Source organism: Dicentrarchus labrax, unplaced genomic scaffold (genome assembly GCF_905237075.1).
Source record: "Dicentrarchus labrax unplaced genomic scaffold, dlabrax2021, whole genome shotgun sequence".
NCBI classification, from domain to species: domain Eukaryota; kingdom Metazoa; phylum Chordata; class Actinopteri; family Moronidae; genus Dicentrarchus; species Dicentrarchus labrax.
In genome coordinates, this window is record NW_026136712.1 from 10420524 (window position 1) to 10432829 (window position 12306).

Genomic DNA, 12306 nt, shown 5'->3' on the forward strand with positions numbered 1-12306 from the left:
TGGGTGTAGTCTTTTGGCAGCACATTTGAGAGGACAGCAGTTTATCCCAACTAAGGCCACAAGATGGCGCTGCTGTCAACGACATTACTAACCTTTGTAGTTAGTAGCAGTGGCTCTAACACATTCCACAGGTCAGAGGCTGGAGCTCGGCCTTGGTGTTTGTCAGACTGAAATAATCGACTAAATCACATATAAGCAATAATTTAACATCTGTTAGAGGTTCCCATACAGTCTAGTGTTTGTGATACAACTAGGAGAAATACTTCAACAGGATTTAGTTTGAAGTTAGTGGTAGTCAGACACCAGAGGATGGTTGAAATGTTTTTTTTCTGAATTACATTTACACACTGACTTTCATGGTGCTATTCTTTAAATAAATAAATAGATATCTTTAGTATAACATAAACAATGCTAAAAACACACAATGCTAGTGTCCACACCGGTTTTGTTGTAGAGCCATGGCAACATATTGTTGGTGGATACAGAGAGTAAAGATGGAGGATCACCAGCCAACTTCCAATGAACTTCAGGAGGGACTTCAAGCTCTGACAGAAGAAAATGTAAGTAATATACTCTGAAAAAAGGCACATTTTTGGCTAGGTATAGTTACTTGGTTTGGTAAGTAAATTACCTTAAAGGAAATAAACCGTGGACTATTATCTAGTTAACTCAGAAGGGGTTAAAATTGTCCCTGAGATGTAACTTCAAGACAGCCAACACGGGAGACAATTCAAGGGGACAATTTGTCTTTGTTACCTCAATGTAAAGTGTTTATGTTCACCTCACTTTAGTTGCAGCTGCGTGACAAAAATGAACGCCTTTTCACTAAAGTGGGCTACCTGGAGAGCAGACTGGGCCACCTGGCCAGCTCCAGCACTGACCTATCCTGCAGGCTGGTCCAGAGTGAGGAGGAAAAACTGAAGGTAGAGTTGTATTAAGCATATATGAACTATAGGTTCACTGTATCAGTCCTGTATAGAAGCAGATTTGTTTCATCATCTTTCAGATATCTAAGGAGCTTGTGGAGGAGAAAATTCACGTAAATAAGATGAGAGAGCAGTTCGAAGAAGAGACGTTTGAGCTGAAAAACAAGGTGAGGAATCGCTTGAAATGTTGCCTTTATTTGGTCAGGGTCACAATAAGGTAAATGCCCTGTAGAGAACACAACATTAAAATGCTTTTGGTATCAATAAATGTGTAAAAAAGCTGCCCAATTCAACTGAGCATATTTGTAACTTGTTATTTGAACTGAAATAATCATCAGTAATACCAAACATTTCTTGTATCTTGTGGCTTTTTTCCTCAAAATACATATTATTCTACATAAGTGTGATGTATTTTACTGTATGGGGATTAAAGGTCAAGAATTTATTGGTTAACTCTACATCCTGAATCACAGAGGCTATCTGTGCTTCACTTTCCTTCCCCCTGTTAGATACTGAATCAAGTTGGTGTAATAACAGAGCTGGAAATGGAGCGAGAAAAGTTATTCAGGGAACTCCAGGCAGCTGAGGCCCGTCTGAAAGTGGGAGAGAAAAGCGGCCAAGACCTGACAGGGGAGTATGCCACACTGAAGAAGAAGTACCTTGCTCTAGCCGAGGCCCATGATAGAGAGCTGGCCCAGAGTGAAGAGCTTAGTGCTGAGCTGCTGGCGCTGGCCCAGGCCCAGGACGCCCTCCGTAGGCAGCTGGAGGAGCAGCAGCAGAGTGTGAAGACTACCACCAAGGGCCTGCACGGTGAGCTGGACAGGGTGCGGGCCTTGATCAGCCGCATGTCGCATAACAGAGTCAAGGTGAGACAGTGTGTTAATAGACCTTTTTCACAGCAGCCATTTTGACATGACAAAATTGCTGCTTTTTGTCCCATCTCAGCTAACATAAGCAGAACATGTTATTGTATATAATGATTAAGCAACATGTGTCTTGTGAGGAACATATTTCTCACACACAACAGTCCATGCAGCATCATTTACTGCACCTTTGGGTGCAAAAGACTAACATTTCTCACATAATTTACATATGTAGTTATTTATAACGTTCAAAGCCTTTTTGGAGGCCAAAAAGGTAATATTTATAAATCACGTTGATATAATTATAATGGCCATCATTTTATTATATTTATTTTAAATGTTTATTCCAGTTTTATAACATCACTGTATTAACAGCTTGAGGATCTGGCAGCTTTGGAAAAGGAGCAAAAAACTATGAATAAAACTGTAAGTATTTTTGCACAAAACATATAGTATATCTCATTATTAGGAATAGTGGCCAATATATATGTTTTACTAGCATCAGTGTACTATCTAACTACAGTTTGGGTAACTGCTCTCACATAGCTACTTGGAAACCAAGATGACATCAAAGACAAGCTGGAGAAGATGAGGAATAGCTATGAGGAGCAGCAGAGGAAACTGGAGGAGAAAGTGTGAGGAACAGTGGATGTTTGTCGTTTACTCATGCACTAGCTTAATTAAGAAAAAACATGATTATCTTTCCATTTTCAGTCATCAAACAGCCAAACCCATTTAGGATGTATGTCCCAGTGTTCATCCCACGCGCATCTGAACTGTGGTCCCCTCTTTGATTTTTGCTCTGAGCTATGGCTTTATTTAATGTGTGTGTGATGTGGTGTCTTTGCTTGCCCCTGTGTGATGTGGCTGTCTGTGGATTTTGGTCACTACTCTCTTGTGGTTGGGCCTGTTTTTGGTCATCAGGGTGGCAATGGGGAAAGAGCAACAGGAGAACAAGAGAGCGATCCGTAATAGCCAGCAAGAACTCTCTGAGCAGAGAGCGGTGAGTGTGAGCAATCCCATACCGATTTACAGAACATTTCTCAAATGAATTGATGTTAAAGTATTTTTTAGAAGCCAGTTACAGAAGCTACTTGGTGGAATTATGTTTGTGTGATTTCTATCCAAGGCCCTGATGTGCTCTCAGAGCCAAGTGAAGGAGGTAGAAGAAGAGAACTCAAAGCTGCAGCTTCAAATCAAGGAGCTGAATGAACAATACCGTGCCAGGCTTGTGTGCTATTTAAAGGACTTAGCTGTGAGTTGCAGCACTCACACATGCATTTCTGCAAGGTAGGACGATCTCAAATACAACATCCACCCCTGCTGTAACATCCATCTGCATGTCTTTCATTTAGGACTACATTGACGGACATGGAGAAGGTAAAAGCCCTTCTGAGACTTCAGCGATGAGGGCATTTGTAGAAAGCATGCTCCAGGATGTTCGTTCATCCTACAGGGTCAGAGAGGAACAGCTCGCTGCTGCTGCTCGCTCCTATAAGAAGAGGCTTCAGAAGATCACCAAGACCCATCACGCTCTCCTTATTGCGTACAGGTGAGACTTCCTGTTCATTTAAACTTGGGTATGTGTCTTTTCATGTCCTGCTTTTCAGTGTATATACCTCATCCATGGACGTCCTGCTCATGAGCAAATCCCCAGTTAATTCATCATGAGTAAAGGGCCCGTGATGATACACTGTGATCTTTAGGGTTCAGAGGGAGCAGGTCTTGGCCAAACCTGACAGCGGTCTTGACCCTGGACCTCCAGAAGCCCACTTCAGCCTGGAGCCGACCGAGCTCCGAGATGAAACGGAGAAGGAGCTCCAGCACCTTCGCCAGGACAAAGCAAGGCTGGAGGGTCAGCTGCAGATGGCTCAGGAGCAGGTAGCGCAAAAGATAGATGAATGAAGTGGATTCATCTGCCGAATGTTTTTACGTGGTCTGTGGGGATTCTTCTTTGTGTCCATAGTTCCTTTATAAAGCCAAACAGTATTTATTTTGTGAGCAGTGAATAAATGACTTCAAAGTTTGTGTCCTACGGCAACAAAGAACTTTACAGCTGCAGGGGTGGACTGCGGATCAGGTAGCAGCACTAATGGATGTGACATGTTGTTATTAAATCTTAACTGGGTGGTTGGCATGGTCAGTGATGGCTGGTTCTTCCCCTGTGTTTCCAGATTAGTTATATGCTATGGTAAGATAACTGTCTGTTGGCTGTAGCTTCATATTTATCATACACATATGCGAGAGGCATTGATGCTGCTATCAAACTCTTGGCAAGAAAGCAAATTTGGAGTTTTTTTAAACATGTTCAGATATGTGTTTCCGGCTGTGTTGTGGAAGTTGTGTGCCTCCCCCTTCAATGAAGTTTCTATGGGAAAAATAAAGCCCTTAGCATTAAATTGAATGAAAGCCTGACCTTTAGAAAAGAATAAATCAAAAAAGTTTTTTGTTTTTTCAGAGAAAAATATTGCAACTCAGGTTCTGTTTATGTCACACACTTCAAATCTTCATTCATATTGCCTTACTGTTTTACATACATTTATTTGTTTATGGTAAGACCTTCATTCTGACTTTTCTGTTCCAGGTGGCTGTCCTCAAAATGCCTGTTGGAGATTTCAGCCTTCAGGAGTGAGTGTCACGTTTGTATTTTTCCAAAAGACAAATATGGTCAGCTTTGGATTGTGTCACATAAGAATTATTAAAAATGTAATTTTATCAGGCCGTCCAAACTGAAGGAGATATGCGAGGAATCCTGGTCAGACATCAGGAAACAGCTGAGGGAGATGACAGACTCTACGCTGGTAAACATTTGGATTGTCAAATAATACATCCCTCACACAAAAACCTCACCTAAACATATTTTCTGTGATGATAGTGATTTGCAGATTTCCTTTCGTCACACAGGTGGGCTTTGAGAAGGAACGTGCCATCCTCATCACCAGAGCAACAGTGGCAGAGGCGCAGGTGTCGGAGTTGCAGGACTACATTGACAACCACCTGGGCAGGTCAGGAAGTCACTTAATGTGTCCGTCATATAATGTTAACTTTCAGGAGAGTTATATTGAATTTTACCACTTCCTGCAGATATAAAGAGGAGATCTCACATCTCTGCAGACTGCAGGGGATACAGGAGGCGGGGCGCTCCCGAAGTGCTAATTCATCACTCAATTGAGAAAACTGGCCACACAATCTGAACCATAAATTTATTTTATATATCAGCATATATCATATTTGCAATATATTAAAAAATTCCATAGGTTTAACTTACAAAATAAAATCATACAGATTTAAACATTTGTTTCAGTGAAATCATACATGCTCTTTTAGCTGGTTTTATTCAAATTAAAACATTACTTTTCAAGTGGACTAGTTATAAATCTAACTGAATACGTTGTTTTTGACCAGAGAGAGATGTGTATGGTGTGCATTTACGCCATCACTAGGTGGTGCTGCATATACTGATGGTTTTCTCTATGAAAGGCCCCCAAAGAAATCCGGCCTTGAGAAAAAAATGCCTGGAATGTTTGTAAAGCTTATGTCAATTTCACGAGCTCGGGAGAAGAAAGCATGGTGACAATGAGGGGTCACCCTGGTGAGAATAATGTCATTACATGTTACCCAGACACGTACACGCCTGTGAATACTTTCCCTCAATGCCGCGCTGAGAACTGTGGCGCAAACAAGCCAGGCTTTTTCCAGAATGAGGGTTCATATTTATAACCTCAGTGTTGGTGTGAATAGGCATCTATTCCCTTTAAATCCCTTTAACAGTGAAAGGGTCTGCATTTTTTTCTAGTCTGTTTTGGTAGCTGGGTTTCATAGTTTTTAGTAGTGCCATAGCTGACATAGCTTATAAATTGGAAATGACGTTTAAAAGTATTAAGTAGTTTTAAGTAGTTTTATTTCAAAAAAAGATAAAATGTTGTGAAGTATGATACTCTGGGGAATGATGGGAAAAGTAGAGGAGATTGGAAAGAGTCATACGCATGTCACCCCAATCCTCTTTTCAGGGGGTATGCCAGCCGTGGGAGGAGGGGAACAGGGGTGTGAAAGTTTGAGAGGAATGGGAAGTGGGATTTTGTTAGTAATGTATTACACTCTCAGGGCCCTGGGAAAAGGGGTGGGGGGTTGTCAGTTTGGGCCTGTGCCAACATAGTCACTGTGCCAAAGCGCTGGGTGCTGGAGACCACTCCTCTCACCAGCAGATCTGTGGGAAAATCAAAACCAGGTTGTTCTTTGCCGCTCCACCAACAAAGATAGAGAGACCGTGTGGCCTCTGCAAACTTGTACAAATGTAGTTTACTCTGAGTAAACAAAAAGCGAGAAAAGTAGTGGATAAATAGCAGAAACTGTAACATTACAAATGCATAGAGGTTGAAATCTGGTGCACCACAGCTGGTCCCTGAGGCCAAGTGCCAAGTTTTTTCCCCCAACTTAGAGCATTTTGGAGTTCACTTCTTGGACTGTGAACAACTTCTTATTAACCACTATATGTGGTCACTATTATGATGCAAATACTGATCTTAATGATAATTTGATTAGATTCAGTTGGTCTTATAAAGAGAAAAACTTGAAACAATGATTTTGTTAAAATAATATGTTAAAAGGAATGATTGGTTGGTGATCTCTTTTGTTTTTCCAATAAGAAACATCTGTTAAGAGTTCAGTGAAACAACAAAAAGATTGTTGCATTCAATGAGTGAAGTCTTAAATCTAATAATATATTAAAAAAAGAATCTTACTAAACTAAATTATAGACCTTGTCACAACTTCCAATGGCTTCCAATGGTTAAACCCCCATACCACCGTATGTACGGTGCACCGTATGTATGGTGTACGGTGCACCGTATGTACGGTGCACCGTACATACAATACGTACTACAATAAGCAGTATCATTCTCCCATTATAGAAGTCACAGATCAGTGGAATGTAGTTGCATTTAAAACATGAATATGATCATTATTACTTATTTATTTACTATTTAAACATGAATATTTCATTCACAGTGCCGTATAAATCTGAGCTTTGTATTATTTTGCTTTATGATTATCTGCAGAAAAGCACATATTTATAAAATGTTGCTATGTAGTTGCCATTTAATGATGATGAAGATTTTTTATGTCTTGTCTTGATCGAAGTTGCATTTAGTCATTCGGTATAAAGGAATCGACAACATTTTAAACTGAGAGTCAAATTGACTCCTTTTCTTTATCATCAAAACTGAACATTTGCAGCTTCACAAAGATAGCATTTATTTCAGAAATAATACATTGCATTCTGTAATGTTGCACATCTGTAGTAAGGAGTTCATGTTCAGCACTGTCTACCTCAAACACTGAACAGAACAGAACAGAAAACAAAGGGTGAAAGTGAACAGCTTTTTTTAAGATCAGATTCATTGTATTATTCTACTGGCTCACCCCAGGGCTGGGTTCTCTCACTTTTACTTTATATTCTGTACACAAACTTGTGCATGTAAGCATGAGAACAGGAAATCTGGGAAATCTGAAGATGATACAGTCATTGTGAGTCTGCTACACAGCAATGAGCCCAGCCACAACCCAGTCATTGTTGAGTTTGTCCCCTGGTGGGACAAATCTATCTTGGAATTAAACGTAACCAAGAGAAAGGATATAATCATTTAATCTATGAGACTACGATCATTAAAGACCAGGCTGTTGACTGTGAACAAAGCTACATGTACCTTGGGATAGTCATAGACTCTAAATTGACCTTGAGGAAGAATTGTGAGGCAGTGTGTAAAAAGGCACACTGTCCCATTTTCACACTGATAAAACTATTATAACCCCCTTTTATCAGGCTTTTATTGAATCAATGAGTTTATAACCTGTCTCTGAAAAACCAAAATTCTCTAAACCAAATTGTCAAATGGGCTAGTAAGCTTATAGGTGAGTCTCAATTCAACCTATTAGTTCTTTACTCCTCACAGCCAAAGTAAGGCAAGCTCTGTTCTTCAGGATTGCTTCGCTCCGGGCGCTGGTTTGTGGCCACTAGGGGAGAACAAAACAGTAAGAAATGTTTTTGTACCTGCAGCTATTAAACTAAGCTAGTTCGAGATGATGCATATCTTGGCAGAAATAGAATATAATATTCATAGGTATGTTTTAATTAGTGTATAATCACCTGAAAATAAGAATCATTGTGTTTTTGTTACCTTAGAATGAGCGTTTTTATTCCACAAAGTCACAGGTTGCTTTCTGTGGAGCAAACAATGTTGAGCCACCATGTTTCTATGGCAGCCTGGAACAGACAAACCAAACTGGGGCCATTTGCGTATTTCGCGAGTTTCGCAAACACTGTGGTTTCACCTACACACTTGGAAGGTGAGCAGTATTTAGTTGGTTAAATCCTACACACTGGTGCTTTTAATCTTGATGAAAATAAGTGCCATCATTGTATCATTACAGAAGACACAGATCAGTTTGCCTCTGATCCTGTCATAGATGCATTTAAAATATTATTACTTATTTATTGACTATTTATATATTTCGTCATTCAAAATTCTGTCTAAACCTGACCTTCGCATTATTTTGCTTTATGGCTGTCTGTAGTAATATATATGTATATATGCTTTGGGCTGAGATCTGTTTTGTGGCGAGCACAGTGGGAAAGAGGTTGGATGAATGTGTCGTTCTGAGGATGGGAAGCAGGGTGGAGCAATGCAGAGGAAGTACATCACATGGCCTGCGATGGGCCACTCGTCAAGAGGCCCTTTGTTTTAGGAGGTTAATGCCTAATTGATACAGGCTTAATGAGAGCGGGCTGTGTGTGAGCTGGGGGCTGGACGGCCCTGCCATAATTGGAACGGACAAGCCTTGTGTGGAGGAGTGCACTGGGAAGGGATTTATGGGAACGCAAGGAAAGGAGAGGGAGAGTGGGAACAAGGAAGAAAAGGTGACAATGAGTAGGAATGTGGACGCAGTGGGAGAGGAATCTGGTGTGATAGTGAGAGTATTGCACAATCATGAGAAAGAGATGTAATGACAATGGAAAAGTGAGCTTGGAGTTCAACCAGGATGTTCCCATGGATGTTTGGCACATTCAAGTTTTATGGGTTGTTTCTTGAATTCTCCCATGATACTGATAAGAATTGTGGTTCATTTATGTGATGCTGCAGATTAAATTGTATGTGCAATATACCAATGATATGAATAGTGAAATCATTTTTTCTGTTGGATATCAGTTGATGCAAAAATGCCAACATAAACTTTGTAACTGTCTATATGCGGAGACACCTGTCTTTTCCTTTCTGATGAGCTGTCTTTTCGACCCCCTCTTTCAGTCTGACAGTCTCAGACTATTCATGTAAGAGTCCCCAGCTCCCCTTCAGACAAGCTTTCAGTAAGAAGGCTCGAGAGGCATTAAGAAGGAGGAGGGAAAGGGCAGGAGAGGGGAGCACAGAAGAACCGTGCACTTCTGAAAACCTTGAAGAATTACGACTGAAATCTATGGAGATTCTGGGTGGCTAAGAAAGAAGAAAAAAAGAAGAAAAAGAAGAAGCAAATAAAGGGGGTCAGTGTGCATAATTAAAAAGATGCAAGGGGAAAACAATGGGAAATGGATTTTTTTGAAGTGTGGCTTAAACAGAGTGAAAGGTCTAAAATGAGAATGTTGTGGAAAGGCAGAATATAGGGTGAGAAAAGGGAGGAGGAAGAGTTACAGTAAGGGTGAGACGGACAGGGGAGGGAGGCAGCTTCATGAACAAGAGCGAGTGAGAATGAGGCTGGGTGTCGGTGAGGGAAGGAGAAAGGGACAGGCCCTCTGTTTTCCCACACTCGGTCGGTTCCCACAGCGGACCTGGCTAATCCCTGTCTTAATTGGGGGAGAATTCCAGCGCACATGTTCCCCTGGAATGAGCGTAGAGCGAAGGGAGAGGAAGGCTCTGACACATCAGACAGGCCACAGCGGCTGGGCTGATGCACAATGTGTGAGTGCACTTTGTTGGAGTATAAACATGCCGCCTGACTGTCAGCACATCTGATGCATAAATGGCTTCACAAGTTTCTCTGTCTCTTTTTCTTTTCACTCGATCCAACATGAAAAGTGCTCTTAGCGGCCACTTAGCATTGCTTAGTCACATTGCACCATGTGATAAGTATGTAACTTAAAAGTTTCATTTCATGAATGTTAAAAGGAAAAACCAACCTTAACACTTTCACGCTGTTAAAGGGTCAGTTCACAAAAAGACATATTTTCCCCCTTACCTCTAGTGCTATCACTTTCAGTTTCAAGATATTTGTGAATGGAGTTTTGTTGTTTATGGTGCAAAATTGCCTTTAATTGACATTTCACAAGAATATTTTGACAGTGCAGTTTGTGGATTTATATTTTTATTAGAACTGGGACTTAAATACAGTGTTAACAGGAACTAGCTGGTGCACATTGTGGACCACTCAGCTGCTCAAGTGACAGAAATTTCCCTCAGCAGTTGGTGGAGACCAAAACAGAGTTAAAAGAGAGTTATTAAAAGAGTTAGTTAAAAAAGAGAATATTGGGGTGTCCGGTTAGCTCAGTGGGTAGAGCCAGAGACCCACGTACTGAGGCTGAGTCCTTCCTTCAGCAGCCCGGGGTTCAAATCCGACTTGCAGCCCCCTGCTTTGGTCATCCCCCCTCTCTGCCCCCCCCGTCCATCCCCAGCTGTCACCATCATAAAGGCAATAAAAGCCCAAAAAAATACTTAAAAAAAAAAAAGAAGAGACTATTGGACTTCATCAGGTGGACACAAATATCAGGTATTGCAGGTTTAAGAAAAAACTGCATGTTTGGTGAACTGGCCCTTTAAGAGAAAGAGTAGCTTGTGTTTCCACATTTTTTATCTCAAATCACCAGATAAGTTCTCCAAGAATTCAAATGCAAGAGCTTTTTTCTAAACTCTATTAATTTGCAAACAATATTCAAAGGTCACAAAGGAGAAATCCATTGAAGCAGTTCTTTCATCAACAGCTGCCTCAATGGACCAGAATAAAATGCAGCTACAGCACATGTTGGGCATTAGTAATGGATTGGGACTAAAGATATACAGCACTGAGTTAGCTTTCTTGCTGGGTATCTATCACATTATGCCCATTTCCCAATTTTTGATTATATAAATACACTTTTGGAAATGTAGGAAATCATGTATGTCATGTTGTCATTCATGTTAGAGAAACAAGACAGAACTACAAACCTTAATATACATGTTACCAATTGATAATAAAAAAACGAGAGATATTGAATATCACATTTTCACATATGACACAGCAGTGCACACCAGGCGTATCTGTTGACAAATCTTGTCCTGGAGCTGTGTTTTTCAGGAGAAAAATGCAAGGAGATACTAGTAACATAACAAAACAACTGTGAGTGGCAGTTTCGTTCCTGCCTACCTCTTTGCTTAATAAACAATTTGAACAATAGGGACAGTGCAGTATGTCTCTGTGAAGGTAACCCAAGACGACTACTCTGAGGAGAACGATAACAGGCAAAAAAATGGGTGCAAAAGGGGGGGGCTGGCCAGCACTGTAGTACTGCAGGATTAGTGGGGAAAAACACAGAGGTGGGTGGCAGGTAGTGAGAGAAGAACTGAATTGATCTGCCAGGGAGGTTTCTCCCCTTTGTGTAGACAATCAGACCTTACCATAATCCTGGTGGTTAATTGGCAGGGCAGAGCCCTTCCAAAGACAGGTGTGCTTCCTTGTAGTGGGTAGACTCTCAGGCTGGGGTTTAGTATCCTGACGTCAGTCACACGAGGAAGGAAAACAGAGAATTCAACTGTCATTGTATTGCATGTATTATATTAATTAATATAAAATATAGATCATTTTTAGAGATGAGGATTTTGTCACAGGAGGAACTGTAGGGAAATCGAATTCTCCTGGGAAATGATCATATGATGATATTTAATATTGTAGGTCTTAGTGACTATTTTACTTTTTAGCCATGCTCACGCATAGCAATGCCCGCATCACCATGAGGTTGATATTTTTGCTTTTAATGAAATACTTATATTGGATGTGGATGTGGATATGGACAAATATTGGATGGATTACCATGAAATTTGGACTGACATCAATGCTGTCCAGAGGATAATTCAAAATGGCTTTGGTGATCCTTGGATTTTTCATCTCGTGCCACCCGCTGGTCTAAATTACTTATACTTATCCAGTGAAATATCTCAACATGTATGTGATTGATTGGCACAAATTTTGTAAAAAGAATGTGTTTGCAGAGGAGGAACCCTGTCTGTCTACCTATGTATCTATTGCTATGTGAGCCTGTATTCCTTCACACTGCCACAGTGAATGTCTCTAAGTAGCCCTATTAGAGTATGATGTCAGTGTTTGGAGGATTTTTGTGGTTGTACCCCCTGCAGGCGATGTCAGCCCCAGGATACGGTGAGGGGATGGCAGCTGTGTTCAGCTCAAACGGTGGGGTAACGAGTGGGCCTTCATTGGAGGGGGTTCGCAATTCATTCCCACTGTCTTTCCTTACAATACTTTTTTTTGGCGGGAAAGCA

General features: G+C 40.8%; 1 protein-coding gene across 2 annotated transcripts in view; it reads left to right on the forward strand.

The window, feature by feature from the left end:
- The first annotated feature begins 462 nt into the window (after positions 1–462).
- ccdc78 (coiled-coil domain containing 78) overlaps positions 463–12306 on the forward strand; it is a 34390-nt gene continuing 22546 nt past the window's right edge. The window contains exons 1-14 of one of the 2 annotated variants that reach the window (XM_051418028.1): positions 463–560; positions 792–923; positions 1007–1093; positions 1436–1792; positions 2165–2215; positions 2336–2424; positions 2714–2792; positions 2919–3044; positions 3145–3341; positions 3496–3670; positions 4374–4417; positions 4509–4590; positions 4694–4794; positions 4874–5081. In XM_051418028.1, coding sequence (XP_051273988.1) covers positions 495–560; positions 792–923; positions 1007–1093; positions 1436–1792; positions 2165–2215; positions 2336–2424; positions 2714–2792; positions 2919–3044; positions 3145–3341; positions 3496–3670; positions 4374–4417; positions 4509–4590; positions 4694–4794; positions 4874–4961 — 1674 coding nt within the window. In that variant the 5' untranslated portion in view covers positions 463–494 and the 3' untranslated portion in view covers positions 4962–5081. Of the gene's footprint in view, positions 561–791; positions 924–1006; positions 1094–1435; positions 1793–2164; positions 2216–2335; positions 2425–2713; positions 2793–2918; positions 3045–3144; positions 3342–3495; positions 3671–4373; positions 4418–4508; positions 4591–4693; positions 4795–4873; positions 5082–12306 lie in introns of those variants that run through there. The other variant, XM_051418029.1, reaches the window with a different exon arrangement.